Source organism: Canis lupus, chromosome 15 (genome assembly GCF_048164855.1).
Source record: "Canis lupus baileyi chromosome 15, mCanLup2.hap1, whole genome shotgun sequence".
In the NCBI taxonomy this organism is placed as follows: Eukaryota; Metazoa; Chordata; class Mammalia; order Carnivora; family Canidae; genus Canis; species Canis lupus.
Window position 1 is genome coordinate 13837682 of NC_132852.1, and position 17152 is coordinate 13854833.

General features: G+C 46.2%; 1 protein-coding gene and 1 long non-coding RNA gene across 12 annotated transcripts in view; one reads left to right on the top strand and one right to left on the bottom strand.

Annotated features, from left to right (window-relative positions):
* Nucleotides 1-16830, top strand: part of TENM3 (teneurin transmembrane protein 3) — a 604956-nt gene extending 588126 nt beyond the window's left edge. For all 11 annotated transcript variants that reach the window (XM_072775885.1, XM_072775884.1, XM_072775886.1 and 8 more), the window contains 4 exons: nucleotides 2031-2327; nucleotides 5396-7007; nucleotides 9955-10085; nucleotides 12708-16830. In XM_072775885.1, the coding sequence (XP_072631986.1) occupies nucleotides 2031-2327; nucleotides 5396-7007; nucleotides 9955-10085; nucleotides 12708-13463 (2796 nt within the window). In that variant the 3' untranslated portion in view covers nucleotides 13464-16830. The remainder of the gene's footprint in view (nucleotides 1-2030; nucleotides 2328-5395; nucleotides 7008-9954; nucleotides 10086-12707) is intronic.
* On the bottom strand, nucleotides 4720-12053 carry LOC140604626 (uncharacterized). The gene is made up of 3 exons (XR_012007444.1): nucleotides 11743-12053; nucleotides 8845-9087; nucleotides 4720-5143 (listed from the first exon to the last, which is right to left on the bottom strand). It is a non-coding gene; the product is annotated as an uncharacterized lncRNA (long non-coding RNA).
* Nucleotides 16831-17152: the final 322 nt, after the last annotated feature.

Consider the following 17152-nt stretch of genomic DNA (forward strand, 5'->3'; position numbering starts at 1 on the left):
CTGCCTTTGGCCCAGAGCGCGATCCTGGAGACCCGGGATTGAATCCCACGTCGGGCTCCCGGTGCATGGAGCCGGCTTCTCCCTCTGCCTGTGTCTCTGCCTCTCTCTCTCTCTCTGTGACTATCATAAATAAATAAAAAAACTTAAAAAAAAAAAAAAAACACAATCGGAGAAATACGGTCAAGAACCGTAGGAAACCCTTGAAATTGTGCAGAGCCTCTTCTTAGGGCGTCAAAAATTCTGTGCAAAGATGAGCTGGATGTTGGCAGTTGCATATGGAGTTAATTTGCTATCGAATCAAATCGTCCCGCAGGCTTTAAAACGTGTATCCGTAACATTAGCTAGCAGCTGCCTTCCAGGGTGCGTGGGGCGCGCTGCAAACCTCGACTCGTGAAGCTCCAGCCGGTTCCCGGGGCGGGGGCTGCCGTGTAGACTTCCCCGCGGCGCAAGACGGAAGCCCAGACCTTCAGCGGGCCGGGCTGTCCGCGTCCTCGGCCGAGCTGCGGGCCCTGGGCCAGCGCTTCACGGATGGACAGACGGCTTCAAAGTCCTGCTGCTGCTCCACCCCGTCAGGTGTGGATGTGGGGTTTCCTGCCCCCAGGCGCCTCCCTGCAGCGCATACACACGCACACAGGCCTTTGCACGCTGCATTCGGCTGTGGCACGGCGGGGGCGGGGCATTACAGGTGGTTTCCACCGCTGCAGGGTCTGGACGGCGGAGCCAGGACAGGACGACCTCCTAATCCCATCCAGCGCTCGCCGGGAGAGTTTAAGTTTAAAGAGTATTTTTTCATGGGGCGTGTTTAATGCCCATGATAGAATGCACACATTAGTTTTATCCCAGGTTTTATGTAAATATGCAGGCGTGTTATGTCTGTGCGTGCACACAGGTGTGGGTGTGGTGTGTGTGCATATGTGTATCACTGACTAGCTGGAGCTAGCTGACACACGGTCATGTAAAATTAGGATTTTCCCATGTAATTTTTAACAGTCCAGTAGTCAGTGCACATTTTGGTAGGTACAGGCTATCACCATCCAAACGCTTCTGTCTTGGTTCGGAAGATCTTCTCCTAGGGGGTCCTCAGGACGCTGCGGACCGTTTTTATTTTTATTTTTATTTTTTTTTTATAAATTTATTTTTTATTGTTCAGGTTGCCAACATATAGAATAACACCCAGTGCTCATCCCATCAAGTGCCCCCTGCAGACCGTTTTTAAAGTTGAGTTTTAACCAAGGCCACATGTCCACTGTGGTAACGAATACTGGTTTTACATGTGCCCTGGATGACAGACAGTCATAGCCAGGTGTGGTCGGAGATTCGGGCCATGGCACAGGGCCGCACGGAGACCCTACTACCCTAACACGGTGCTAGGTTTGTATGCTAAGCAGGATAGACCATGTAGATGTGGGGGTGAACAGCTGAAGTCCCTGCCAGTCCAGCAGATGTTATTCAAGGGAAGGGCGTTCTAAAACTTGGGACATTTCAGCACGGGGCCAAAAGCAGTGATCGTGTTTGTAACCTCCTCTATTTAAACTCATTAATAATTTACAGTAATGTGGGTTCCAGCTTCTCCTTCACCGTTCTTCAAAGGGCCGGAGTCACACTTAGCCACTTTTATTTCATGTAGCCGCGGTGATTCTACAAAACAGCTATTTTCCCATGTCTTCTGGAGGGAGAGGCTTTGAGTAATTTCCAGACATTGTCATGTTTACTGCCTTCACATCTTCTGAACAGACTTTAAAGCGAATACGTTTTGGTATTTTTCTTATCACTTGCTTAAGTTTACAACATTTAATTGAAAAGGTTTTGAACAAATGCCAGGCTGTCTTTCTGCTTAATGAAACCTTTTAAAGGGGCTGTTAATCTACTGCCTTGCACTTGTACCCAAGAAGTTGCTAAATTAATTTACTGACAAAGGGAATCAATCATCATAAATGGTGTTTAAACAATAGTGGGGACTCTGAAGAGTAATAAGGGACTAGCGTTGGAATAGCATGATTTATGTTATCATCCTGTTTGTGTTGTAACAGGTTAATGGCAGAAACCTCCTTTCGGTTGACTTTGATCGAACAACAAAGACAGAAAAGATCTATGACGACCACCGTAAATTTCTACTGAGGATCGCCTACGACACGTCAGGGCACCCGACTCTCTGGCTGCCGAGCAGCAAGCTGATGGCAGTCAATGTCACCTATTCGTCCACCGGTCAGATTGCCAGCGTCCAACGGGGAACCACTAGCGAGAAAGTCGATTATGATGGCCAGGGGAGGATCGTGTCTCGGGTCTTTGCTGATGGTAAAACGTGGAGCTACACCTACCTAGAAAAGGTATGCCTGCACAGTAAGAGTCAGAGGAGGGAAGCGATGATTCGGATATTTTAGCAGTCGCCCAGAGCCCTGCGGTGGGGGGAGAAAAAACGGGGTCCTGTGAAAGAGCTCCATTTATTATTCTAAGTATCAATATGGAAGTCACATCGGAACGGCAGTGATGAATTTCTGCATTAGTAAGAGTAGTTTTCCCTTAGTTAAGTTCTACTACCTAAGACCCTTTTGAGTGATTTATGCCGCAAACAAACAAGCAAGAACACTGTCCACCTGCCAAGTCCATACATCGACAACATCCACAAATTAGACCTTGAGCATGTAAGTCATTTGTAAATAATCTCCGTGCTGGCTCTTTCATTTAAGAAAGAGCCTTACGTTAGCACAGTTGAAGCTGTCACTTTTGTGTTGTTGCTGGCAGAGCTTCAACATAACCATAAAAAGCACGTAGATCCTATTTATACATTATTAACCAAAAGAGGCTATTTTTTTCTTAAGAAAGTCACATTTCAGGTACTCGGAGGCATCTCTCCTTTCTTCTGCATATAAAAGGTGTAAGCATGCTCGCTTAGGCTTTCCCCCGTCCTTAAGCACTTGGCACGAGACCCAAAAAAGACTTAAAGTTACCCATGTGCAAAGTGCTAAGTCACACTCAGAGATTTGAGGCAGTGGCTGTGGTCCAGGGGGAGGAAAGCAAAAGAAAAAGGATACGGAATGGGCCACTGCCCTGCAATTCCCTTCTTAGAAAACAGAATCCACCAAAGAGCATATTCGTGAAATGTTTTGTTTGCCTTTGAGACAAATGTTAGCACTAAGAAGTGGCTCTGTTTTGAGTTACAGTGGTTGTCACACCTCAGGGCATGCCACCACCAGGCACGCACCAGCCTAAGTCACAAACTCAACTCTACGGCTGTTGTCTCCAGCCTTATGTGCATTAGTAGGCAGGGGAGCCCGTCATCCCAAACCCAAGTCTGCACTGTTGTTGTGCTCCCCTCCCACAGTCTTGCTTTCCACTAGAGGTGCTCTGTCCAACTCCTCAGTCTAAGCCTGACCCCACTGCCCGGGAGTCATCTCGTCTACTTCTAGACAGGCTAGACACGGACCACCCTTCCGGAGAACCAGTGTCAGGTTCAGAGCTCACCATGGATGCCTCCCAGCTCTGGAATGCTTCCAGCCAGGACCCTGCTTGCCAGTCTTTTCTCTTGCAAACTCTTTATCTGCTCTCCTTCGAAGAGATTCACCATTGAGACAGTGGACTAGCCCATGAGATGACAGTTTCCCTCCACGCTAATCATCACACTCGACAGTTACCCAACCAGTGATTTGTTGAGAGACCCCAGAGTAAGCCCCTCTACACACATACCTTCCTGGGAGCGAGTTCTCATGCCTGGAAAAACACTTCACCTGCCAGCTTAACAAACCACAAGACAGCGGAGTGGATCCCTACTTCATCCTAGAGCACTTTTCCCAATTTAAATCAAGTACATTACAGAGAAGTGTAACAGAAATACCCAGACCCTAAAAATTGATAGTAGTGATCGTAAGGTCATGGGAAAAAATGTTTAAAAGGGGACAAAGAGTATTGATAAGAGCCACTGTCACAAAAAGACACCAGCAGTAACTGAGATCACATTCATGTATCAGTGGGGATCATCTCTCCCAAATCCCTAAAATCCACCCAGACCATTTCCTAGTGCTAGGATAGGCACACTAAGCCAGTACTTAAAGCAGCACAAGTGATATTTTACTAACCACCATCGGATGTGATTTTAAATGACTACACAACTAAGGCCTAACTCCTATGAACTCAGCAGTAATCCAGCCTTCCTTGGCACAGTTTTAACTATTAGGAACAGTTCTCAAGATGTCTACTCTACAGCCAACAGACAAAGGCTGCCCCTACATACACCTACAGAGGAAACTCTACAGAAGCCTGTCACGCAAACTGCTTTCAAAGATGGTGGACAATGAAGAGAAAGGGAACAAGCCTTGGACAAGGGATTGTGTGTTTCTGTGGGAAAAGCAAAGCAGAAGTCCCGGGAGGGTTCCTAACACATGCATCCTCCTGGATCTGCCATCGTTGCATTTGGTCTAACAGGGTTTGGGGGAAGCTTCCTCAAAGGAGGGACTCAGTTGCCCATGCTCTGTATTACCACTGAGCTTTACCGTTCACTGTTGAGCCTCAGGGTTGGGCTTCTCTCCTGCTGGCCTAATAAATGATTGCCTTGTGTCTCTCTGCAGTTACTTGCAAAATAAGCAGAGCTCGTTTCAAGGTATATATTTGTAATTTAGCACCAAAGTAGAAGGTAGCCCAGAAACCATTCTTAAACAGCAGCCGAGACACAAATGAGATTTGGTACTTACGAAAGGAAATTTCAGAATGTAGATTTTATTGTCATCCCACTTACTGACAGGTAAGAATTTGCAAACAAACAAAAAAACGTATCTGGATCCATATCCCTATCAAGCGCCTTTTTACGGCTCTCGTTCACGTTCACCGTGTGATTTAGCAGTGTTTGTTGACGTTGATGCTTTATATACACATTATCCATTTTTGACTAATTTTATGTCTCTTCATAAAGTAATATTTTGAACGTTTTGCTCCTCCCCCAAATGCACTGGAAATTAAAACATGATTTGAGTGGCTCTTCAATCAAATGAGGGGGAAAAGCCACCTTACTAAATAATTGCTAATTATGGATAGGATTGCATTTCCCATATGCTGCTTTCTCCTTGAAATATTGTCTTTAAAGCAGCTTTGCTCGTGCCTGTATTGTGACTTATCCAAATCCATCGACAATCTGCTGCTTGGCTGTGAATGCCTAGAAAAAGAATGGTACAATCATGACAAGTGGCACATTATGAATCTTGAGCCACTAATTGCAGAACCCCTCACAATTAAGCATCCAAGCAAATTAGGCAGGGAATCGTTAACAACATGTAAGGTCAAGGATAACTCAATTAAAATGAAAATCATTTTCTCAAGCGAAATGTTTGTGTATTGGTGGTCACCGAATCTGCTTTTGCTTCCCCCGTCCACAAATATTGAATAACAGTATGTTCTCTCTTTGCAGTCCATGGTTCTCCTGCTTCACAGCCAGAGGCAGTACATCTTCGAATATGACATGTGGGACCGGCTGTCTGCCATCACCATGCCCAGCGTGGCTCGCCACACCATGCAGACCATCCGGTCCATTGGCTACTACCGCAACATCTACAACCCCCCAGAAAGCAACGCCTCGATCATCACGGACTACAATGAGGAAGGGCTGCTTCTGCAAACGGCCTTCTTGGGTACAAGTCGGAGGGTCTTATTCAAGTACAGAAGGCAGACCAGGCTCTCAGAAATTTTATATGATAGCACAAGAGTCAGTTTTACCTATGATGAAACGGCGGGAGTCCTCAAGACCGTAAACCTCCAGAGTGATGGTTTTATTTGCACCATTAGATACAGGCAAATTGGCCCCCTGATTGACAGACAGATTTTCCGCTTTAGTGAAGATGGGATGGTAAATGCGAGATTTGACTATAGCTATGACAACAGCTTTCGAGTGACCAGCATGCAGGGTGTCATCAATGAAACTCCACTGCCCATTGATCTCTATCAGTTTGATGACATTTCTGGCAAAGTTGAGCAGTTTGGAAAATTTGGAGTTATATATTACGACATTAACCAGATCATTTCCACAGCTGTAATGACTTACACAAAGCACTTTGATGCTCATGGCCGCATCAAGGAAATTCAGTATGAGATATTCAGGTCCCTCATGTACTGGATTACAATTCAATATGATAACATGGGTCGGGTAACCAAAAGAGAAATTAAAATAGGGCCCTTTGCCAACACTACCAAATATGCTTACGAATATGATGTTGATGGACAGCTCCAAACAGTTTATCTAAATGAAAAGATCATGTGGCGTTACAACTACGACCTGAATGGAAACCTCCACTTACTGAACCCAAGTAACAGCGCACGCCTGACACCTCTTCGCTATGACCTGCGAGACAGGATCACCCGCCTCGGGGATGTTCAGTATCGGTTGGATGAAGATGGGTTCCTGCGTCAAAGAGGCACAGAGATCTTTGAGTACAGCTCCAAGGGCCTTCTCACTCGAGTTTATAGTAAAGGCAGTGGCTGGACGGTGATTTATCGTTACGATGGCCTGGGGAGGCGCGTGTCTAGCAAAACCAGTCTGGGGCAGCACCTGCAGTTCTTTTATGCTGACTTAACTTACCCCACGAGGATTACTCATGTCTACAACCATTCCAGTTCAGAAATTACTTCTCTCTATTATGATCTCCAAGGACATCTTTTTGCCATGGAAATCAGCAGCGGGGATGAATTCTACATTGCGTCAGATAACACAGGGACGCCATTGGCTGTTTTCAGTAGCAATGGGCTTATGCTAAAGCAGATTCAGTATACTGCATATGGTGAAATCTATTTTGACTCCAATATTGACTTTCAACTGGTAATTGGATTTCATGGTGGCTTATATGACCCACTCACAAAATTAATCCACTTTGGAGAAAGAGATTATGATATTTTGGCAGGACGATGGACAACGCCTGACATAGAAATCTGGAAAAGAATTGGGAAGGACCCAGCTCCTTTTAACCTCTATATGTTTAGGAATAACAACCCTGCAAGCAAAATCCATGACGTGAAAGATTACATCACAGGTAAGCAGTTTTTTTCCTTTTCAAGTACCGAATTACTTTAATCCTTATATGAATACACAAAATGACTGGAGTTGCTTTCTTTAGCCTGACACTTCACTCTTGCAAAATCAAATGCCTAACCTTTTATTTTTTTTTTTAAGATTTTATTTATATGTTCATGAGAGACACAGAGAGAGAGAGCCAGAGACACAGGCAGAGGGAGAAGCAGGCTCCATGCAGGGAGCCTGACATGGGACTCGATCCTGGGTCTCCAGGAGCATGCCCTGGGCTGAAGGTGGCACTAAACCGCTGAGCCACCTGGGCTGCCCAAATGCCTAACCTTTTAAATGTGTTTTTTTCCCTCTATGGAACCATAGAGAAATCAGAAAGGGAGACTGAGGCATAGTTTGTTACTTCCTTTTCTGTCTCCAATGCCCAAGGCCACAATTTTCTGAAATGACATGGAAACCAGTCACTTATGGAATGGAGGTGACATTGGGGGCAGGGGGTGTGGAAAACAGGATGAACTTGGGAGTCCCCAAATTGGAGTTCCAGTCCCAACCCCTCTCCTGTAAGTTGTGTGGCTTTATAGATAAGTCACATAATTTTTTTTTAATCTGTTCCCTTAACAATGAAATAGGAGAATAATGCCTCCCTAATGGCATAAAATAAAATACATGCAATTCTGCTTTAATTAGTAGCTACCTTACAAATGTGTAATGATGGTTTTTCTTTTATACATGTGTGAAGGTCTAGTGGAGGAATCGGGAAACACAGCAGAGGGCTGTGTAAACATCTCGTTCCTGGGATGTTTAGCTCTCTCCACCACCATCAGGACAATAAAGGAACAGTTTCTCCCAACACTTGCTTAGCCAGTGGATCCTAGTCCTCTTTGCACTACTGTCTTTGTGCTATTTGGTGCAGCTCCTGCATGGCAGCGCTACTAATAGACACACTAATTTTTCTGTCAGTACGGGGTAGTAAGATCTTTCCGAGTTTAGTGCATGATCTAATTGAAACAGCTCATCCCACATCTGCCACCACAAAGCCACCAGGAAGAGAGTGACAAGGTCTTTGCAAGCACTGCTCTAGTTCCTTTAGTTCCTGACTTCTCCACTCATCCTCCACTGCGTGGATTCTGAATCTTTCTGCTTCCACCTTCCATTCCTGAGTTATGCCACCGTAATTAACCTCTCTACCCATTTCTGTTTCCTGGAAGAAGGGTCTTTCCCTGTTTTCTTTTTTTTTTTTTTTTTCTTGGTTTGGTTTGGGGTTTTCTGTTTTGTTTTGGCTTGTGAAATGATGCTTCTTCAGGCTGTCTCTTCTCTTGCTCAATATTTGAGGCCTCCTGAGATGCCTGTTTTCCCAGTTCTTGGTACACCTCTCAAAACGCTGCCCCCTATTCATTTCACATCTGCTTCCTGCTTTCCCAGACTGCCAAAAGCTTGTCCTAGCTCTCCTCCACGTGAACCAGCTGAAACTCCCTTCTTTCACAATCTTTGTTCAGCAACACCTTCATGGTGTTCTCCTTCAGGTTTCTCAGCAGACACTGGCATCTCAGTCTCATATTCTGGCAATACTTTTCAGTACTTAAGACCCTGTGACTTTCTTTTTTTTTTTTTTACTGTTACACAGCTATTGTTCATAGGAAAACCTTTGTCCCTGACACTAAGGAGAATTTTCTCCAAAACATAAGACCACCTGTCATCTTATATACACTCTAATACACATGCACACACAACCCCCCCCAAAAAAAAAAAAAACAACCACTCTCTATTCTACATGGTGAACTTGAGATTTCTCTCTACCACCATCCCCACCACCACCACCATCCCTCCTGTTAAAAGAGGGCAAATACCACTAGTTCTGTAGCCATACGATGCCTGGACAAAGGACCTGCTAGCCTGGTGATGAGGTGAGAGTTTGTGCCCTTGAGAAGGAAACAGGAAGCAAGCGGCTCTCCATCATTTTGACAAGCAGTTTACCACTGGTTATTTAGGAGGTGTTGACAGGGGCTGCTCGAAAGGCGGGAAAGCCCACAGCTTCTGAATCCATCCTCTCCTAGCAACATAGACTGCAGGGAATGCCATAGCAGCACTTTCTGAAAAACATCAAAAGAGAGATGGAACAGCATAAAATATATTAGGTGAAATGCAATTTCAAATTTTCCAGCAATGTGCTTAATATATAAAATAATCTACACCCAACTGTACTCATAAAGCTGCAAGCCTGCTGAGTAGTTCTGTAACATTATAACCTCCAGAATAGAATAAAAGCCTTATTCTGAGCTTAATGGCTTTTGGAGTCACATGGCAATATTTTAAAATACCATTTTAAAGGTTTCCAGGTTCTCTCCCCCAAAAGTTCGTCTCCACCTGTGCACAGCGAGCCTTTGAAGTCCTAGCTGATGGTAATCAGAACTTCTGTGCCCTTGGCCAGCTCTGCCAGCTTTCAGCATTCATCTTTGATTAAGAATCAACTGTTGATTTTAATTCTCTCAATTTAGGGTTTTTATTTATAGAAAATGGGTTGTGGAAGCTGCATATCCTTGGGCAATCGCTTTTGAAAGCTAATAACACACAACTTCTATTTAAGACCAGTCTTTACTACCAATTCCCTTTGTTTTCCTCAACTTTGGCTCTTTCATGCCGCCGTGCATTGTTATTACTCTTTTGTATCACTTATCACTAGCACAGGATGCGACTTCCATGTGTGACAGTTTATCTAGTCTCGGTGAGGATCTATCGGACTGTGTTTTCTGTAACCTTTGCCATAGTTGTATTATTGAGGCTAGTGGGTCTTCAAGTCTGAAAACAGAGAGTGGGTTCTGAATTGTAGAATGAAGGCAAACATGTGCTCCTCTTCAGGTTATTATTTGTGAATTTTGGGTTTTCTAAAGGTAAGAATTTAAATTTATGAAAGCACGGAATGACTCTAACACCTTTCATTTTGAACATTCTTCTCCTAGATGTTAACAGCTGGCTGGTGACATTTGGCTTCCATCTGCACAATGCTATTCCTGGATTCCCTGTTCCCAAATTTGATTTAACCGAGCCTTCTTACGAACTTGTGAAGAGTCAGCAGTGGGATGATGTACCGGTAAGAAACAAAGCAAAACTAGGAAAAGGTGATAGATGGCTTCTGTGTCTTATTTACCCATTTAATCAAACTGCCCTTGTGAAAGCTGCACCAAAGACAGTTAATTTTTTTTTTCTTTTTTACTCTTTCAGGGTAGAAAAAACATCACATTTCTGCTCAGCAAACCAGGGGCCTGTTAAACAGGCTTAAATCTGTTTTTAGTGATGCTAATAAAAACATAAAAAGACATTATCAGAAAGTAATAAAATGAGGGAGCTCATTTTTGAGTGCAAGATTTCTACAGAGAACCCCCATGAAAGTACATTTATAGCACTTGGGACCTTAAGGCAAAAAAATACAATAAACAGGAGGGCAGGGGATTCCTGTTACAAATTAGCAGCCCACAAACAATGCCACAAAGTTCAACTTCTTTAAAACATGAACAGTGTTTCATGGGAACAGATTGAAAACAAAAATACAATGTCCTCTGATAAAGCTCCATCTGCAACTAGGTGTTTATAGAATTTTCCCGAAAATAACATTTCAGGAGGCCTATAATTGTTCTGAGAAATAAAAGAATGGAAAATTGCAAAGTCAAAGCTGCCATTTCAGAAAATGGCCCTTTTAATTCCCACCATTCAGAGATCAGAAAGGAATGTACAACAAAACACTAGAATTTCTAGCTTAAAGCAAGAATAATTAAAGATCAAGAAATTGGGTTACCCCATAATGATAAGAAGAGAGTGCAGAGTTTCTTAGAAAGATTAATTCCCCCCCCCCCCCACTTGAGCAATTCCCTATAATTTCAGTGAATACAAAGAGAAAAGGCAATCATGGCTAACACACACACAGGATAGTCAATGCCAGCACCTCTGTTTTCTGGTACATGTTTCATACTAACATAAAACAATTGTTTCTTCAAGATGTCACCTTTACATTGAAGAAGCAAAACCCATCAAGTTTCCCAGATCTGGGAGCCATTTCTAATTTGCAGATATATCTACGCTGATAAAGTGCCATGCAGACACACTGAAGTTCCCTAATGCATTTGGACAGGGACGTCCTAATCATGCATGACTTTACAACATGTCTGGGAACACTTAAGTCTTACTGTACAAATGCACTCGCCAGCTTTTTTCCTAGGCAGCCTCGTAAATACGGTCCAAGCTCTCCGTCAAGAGAGGCGCAGCATAAGGACAGCTTGGAGAATCTCAGGCAGAGACATCGAGGCTGCCCCAAGCACAGAGAAACAAATGTTTCTTTCACTGCCGCAGATGAAACAGATGTTTTTTGGGAAACACCGGCCAAACATCTGGCGGCATACGGAATGGCTGAGTTCAGATGCCCCCAATTTTTTTTTAAAGATTTTATTTATTCATGAGAGAGAGAGTGAGAGAGGCAGAGATGCAGGATTCGATCCCGGGTCTCCAGGATCATGCCCTGGGCTGAAGGCAGGTGCTAACCCACTGAGCCACCAGGGCTGCCCCAGATGCCCCCAGTGTAAGACACTTGCCAGCGTAGATGGTCCACTGTCCCCAAGTCTACGAAAAAAGCCTTTGTTTTCCTACAGTGATCAATACTCCCCTCCAGCCTGTCCCACCGTTCACTCCACTTCTGCAGTCACACGGGCGAAACTCGGTTGCCAGCTGCGTCCTCCAGGACAGGGAACAGGGCTTACCTAAACCGGGGCACACGAGTTTCCCAGCATGTGATGTGGGACACAGTGGTCCCGGCGCCGCAGCCTTCCAGACCCTTGCTGGTGTTGGCGGCTTCCTCCTCAGGCTCCCATGGGGACCGAGGCCCTGAGAACCCCCGAGTGGGACGGGTGTGGGAATGGGGCATCTAGAAATTAAAAGAGAACTAAAACCATATTTTGCCCACATCAGAAACTAAAAGGCTCTTAAGGAATACATGTTGGGGGGCGGGGGCACCCGGGCGGCTCAGTAGTTGAGCGCCTGCCTGCAGCCCAGGGCGTGACCCCGGGGTCCCGGGATCGAGTCCCACATCGGGCTCCCTGCATGGAGCCTGCTTCTCCCTCTGCCTGAGTCTCTCATGAATAAATAAAATCTTTTAAAAATAATAATACACGATGGGAGTCCCCTCTTTTTCGGTTTCAAAACTCATCTGGACCTACTTGAGGGGAGGGGACCTTTGAGTGTGTTCCTGTACCAGAGTCTAACAAGCCTCTTCATCCCTAAAGAACCGGCTGAGCGTTTTGTGTTTTTCAGATTTTATTTATTTATTGAGAGACCCAGAGAGAGACAGAGGCAGAGCCACAGGCAGAGGTAGAAGCAGGCTCCGTGCAGGGAGCCCGATGCAGGACTCGATCCCGGGTCTGGAGGGTCACCCCCGGGCTGCAGGCGGCGCTAAGCCTCTGGGCCACCGGGCTGCCCCCAATGAGGGTGTAATAAATGCCTGGGGGCCTCCGCACCCCCTCACCCTATCTATCTATCTATCTATCTATCTATCTATCTATCTATCTATTTATTTATTTATTTATTTATTTATTTATTTATTTATTTTTGATTGTCGTGAGGCCTGGGCCCGCGCCAGGAAGCTGGGCTCGACCCCGGCGACCCGGGCGCCCCCGAGCTACAGCTGGACTCTAACCCCCCCCCCCCCCCCCCCCGTTCCCTCCTGCAGCCCATCTTCGGCGTCCAGCAGCAAGTGGCGAGGCAGGCCCAGGCCTTCCTGTCCCTGGGCCGGATGGCGGAGGTGCAGGTGAGCCGGCGCCGGGGCGGCGGCGCGCCCTCGTGGCTGTGGTTCGCCACCGTCAAGTCGCTGATCGGCAAGGGCGTCATGCTGGCCGTGAGCCGGGGCCGCGTGCAGACCAACGTGCTCAACATCGCCAACGAGGACTGCATCAAGGTGGCGGCCGTGCTCAACAGCGCCTTCTACCTGGAGAACCTGCACTTCACCATCGAGGGCAAGGACACGCACTACTTCATCAAGACCACCACGCCCGAGAGCGACCTGGGCACGCTGCGGCTGACGAGCGGCCGCAAGGCCCTGGAGAACGGCATCAACGTGACGGTGTCGCAGTCCACCACGGTGGTCAACGGCAGGACGCGCAGGTTCGCCGACGTGGAGATGCAGTTCGGCGCGCTGGCGCTGCACGTGCGCTACGGCATGACTCTGGACGAGGAGAAGGCGCGCATCCTGGAGCAGGCGAGGCAGCGCGCGCTCGCCCGGGCCTGGGCGCGCGAGCAGCAGCGCGTGCGCGACGGCGAGGAGGGCGCGCGCCTCTGGACGGAGGGCGAGAAGCGGCAGCTGCTGAGCGCGGGCAAGGTGCAGGGCTACGACGGGTACTACGTACTCTCGGTGGAGCAGTACCCCGAGCTGGCCGACAGCGCCAACAACATCCAGTTCCTCCGACAAAGCGAGATCGGCAAGAGGTAACCCCCCACCCACGCGGGGCCGGCTGCCACGGACGCACGGACCGACCGACCGACCCACAGGTGCACCGCGGCCCACCCCCACCCCCGCCCAGTGCGCACGCGCGGCGGCGGCTACAGCAGGTGCACCGCGGCCCCCTCCCCCCAGTGCGCACGCGCGGAGGCGGCCGCAGCAGGTGCACCGCGGGCCCCTCTGCCCAGTGCGCACGCGCGGCGGTGGCCGCAGCAGGTGTACCACGGCCGCCCCCCCCCACCCAGTGCGCACGCGCGGCGGTGGCCGCAACAGGTGCACTGCGGGGGGGCCCCCCGCCGCCCAGTGCGCATGTGCGACGGCGGCCACAGCAGGTGCACCGCGGGCCCCGCCCACTCTGCGCACGCGCGGTGGCAGCCACAGCAGGTGCACCGCGGGCCCCTCTCACTCACTGCGCACGCGCGGTGGCAGCCACAGCAGGTGCACCGCGGGCCCCCCCTCCCACTCAGTGCGCACGCGCGGTGGCAGCCACAGCAGGTGCACCGCGGGCCCCCCTCCCACCCAGTGCGCACGCGCGGCGGCGGCCACAGCAGGTGCACCGCAGGCCTGCGTGTCTCTTGAGCCTGAACCACACACCTTTGCTCGGATGTTCCTGTAGCACAATCCGAATGGGACTCTCCGACACAGAAGAGCCTTCCAGGAGAATGGTACTGCTATTGAAATAAATACAAATTAAATAAAACACACACACACAAAAAAAAAAAACTTTTTTTTTTTTTCTGAATGACCTTAAAGGTGATCGGCTTTAAAGAATATGTTTACATATGCATATCGCTGCACTCAGTTGGACGGGAACTATTACAAGGAAAATCCATAAGTGAAAGAAAGGAGGAAAAAAAAAAACAAAAGGGGCCTAAACGTTTTTGCGCTTGGGCCCTCTGTTCCTTCGAGGCACTGTATTTAAGGTAAAAATGCATACAGTGTCTCCAGATATTACCGAATTGTCGACCTTTGCTTACAAGAAGTAGTCTCTCTGCATAGGATGTGATCTATAGCTCTGTTAATTTTAAAATGTGGGGCAAAATTCCTGTTTATAGACAACCCAGCTGCTTCCCCTGTGCTGCTTTGTAAAAGGACATTGGCACAAGTGACTCCTGCGCCGGAGGGGATTTCATAATGGATTTTACAATGCTAACGTGGTTTGCCTTGGGGGAAAAAAAAAAACAAACTGGCAAATAGAATCCTTGTCACTGATAAGCAAAGGAAACCCTGATTTTTTTGTAAATTATGTGAGACAAGTTGTTTATGGATTTTTATATGAATTACAATTTACTGTACATCAAATATTAGTCTCAGAGGAGTTAATTTATGTAAAGTGTTTAAAAAGTTTATACTTAAAAATAAAATGATAAAAACATGTGAACTGTGTGATTTTTTTAAAAAGGATTGCACCTTTTGTTATCTGTTATAGCTGTACAGTATAAATTATTATATTGTAGAGATATAACGACTTATGCCTATAATGTCCAGAAGTGTTGATATTTTTGTATTAGGTTGAAAAAAAAAACGTGCAACTTTCTATCACTAGATGGATAGGACAGTGCAATCCTAAGTGGGTGGCTAATCAGAGAACTGCTCCCTCCTCTTTCTTCTCTTTTTCATCTGGCCAGTGTCCTCAACCATTATCGACTAAGAGGCACAGTAGAAAACTAAGGCTGGTGGAATATAGCAGAAGATACGAAAATAAAATAAAATAGCAACTGGGCCGGAGAGGTCCTCTCCTGTCCCTGGCAGTCGAGGGGAGTTGATAGAACTAACCACAGGGTTTTTACTGTCACCATTCCTTGAAGCTCCGTCTCATGATGGAGGCGAGAGACCACATCAGATGCTCCGGGAAACGTTGGTGAGAAGGAAAGGATCTGATGTAGTCGTGACCGTAAACATGTGTCTTAAGACCTGGGAAAGATAGCAGAAACCGAGCAGCGGTGCGAGGGCCAGATGGAGAAGGTCAGGGTCACTCTGCTAGTCTTGGGTTTGGACCGTCAGGTCACCAAGAGAGACACAAAAGGGAGACAAAAGCTCCTGTAAGCCCTCACGACCCAACCGTCCTGGGAGCTGGTTTGAATGGCAGCCTCTGCTCCGTCTCGGGGAAGCCGGGGGGGTGGTGGAGGCAGATCCAGCTGGAAGTGAATTGACAGCCGTGCCCTCCTGCACGCGTGCGAGCGGGACCGAGCACAGCCATCTGCACTTCTGTGTCGGCCCAGCCGCTCTTGCAAATCTCTTTCGTGAGCACTAAATTCAGCCACAAAAATATTTTTAGAAAATATTTCTCAGTTCATTGAGCTATAGTACACACTGTTTTCCTCTATGTATAATGGTGATAAAATATAGCAAGTGAACATGTCGTAAATATAAAGGTTCAAGTGATGTATTGAAAATAATTTTCTAACTGCTTTGTATGTATCACATACTCTAAATTGCACAGTAGGCGTGTTTATTAAACAGATTGGCTGGGAAAGTTTCAAAATAGCTACTGAATTTACAGTATCAGTGCTATTACTGTCTTTGTGTATTTGGTAGAGCATACCGAAGTAATTAATCTTCTAATGAATGCTGATATTTTATTAGAATGAAAGCACAGATTAGCATTAATATTTTTTATCCTGGAAATCCTTTGGCAAGTATTATGAAGCCCCGATTTAGAAAACTATGAGATTTCAAACCACATAAACATGGCTCTGTTTTACATTTTATTTTTTAACTGTTAACTTAGGTGTTTGCAGTTCTGTTCGATGGAATTTCTGCAGGACTGTATTTAGCATGCTGTAAGTACTTTTGGTTGAAATAGGCTCTGAGTCTAAATTCTCAGAAATGTCTCTGATGTATTGACCATGAAAAGCTTGTACCACATGACGGAAGTGAAATCATAATCCTACCCTCTTCTCGACATGGACTGGTCCTCTACACTGGCACCGATAAGTAACAGATTGGGAGTATCTCTTGGTGCTTATTTTAGATGAAGTCAAATCAACCCAATTAGTGTCTTGTTAGTAGGTATAATGAGCCTATTTCTTTCTAAAAAGACTTGTGATCTGGACATGCTTTTACAAGAAATAGTGACCTTGGGGAATATGTAAACAAAAGACCTTTTTCTAAGAGTTGGGGGGTGGGGGACTGTATAATGGAAAGAATTAGCTTACAGAAAAAAATAAAGAAATTGATATTCAAAGTATTTTAGGCAAAGCCAGTCAAAATGCTTTCATGATATTTTGAGATGTAAATTTTGTCTGATTTGTATTGTTCTTTTCATTTGCCTTCTTAACTTTATATGTGACCTGAATTTTCCATAACTTGACTATAGATTGCATCTAGGCATTCCAATAAAAGCCAACCCAATGTGTGTGTGTTTATATATTTTTTTAAAATCTGGGGCTAGCCAGCATGTGTTTTAGGGCAGAGGATGCAAACAGATGCCTTGTTGGGGGTACTGATTCATCTGCAACCCAGTTGGTAGGTAATATCTTTTCTTTCCTTTTTTTTTTTTTTTTTTTTTAAATTTGTGTCCACTGGCCAGACTGCCAGCTCAGCAGCATACACTTCACAGGGGACTCTTCCCATGGCCTACTTTAGAAAAACGTTAAATACACCCCCACAAAGCCAAACATTATCACCGTAAAGAAGAAGAAAAAAAAAAAATACTGCCCATTACTGCTCGAAAACAG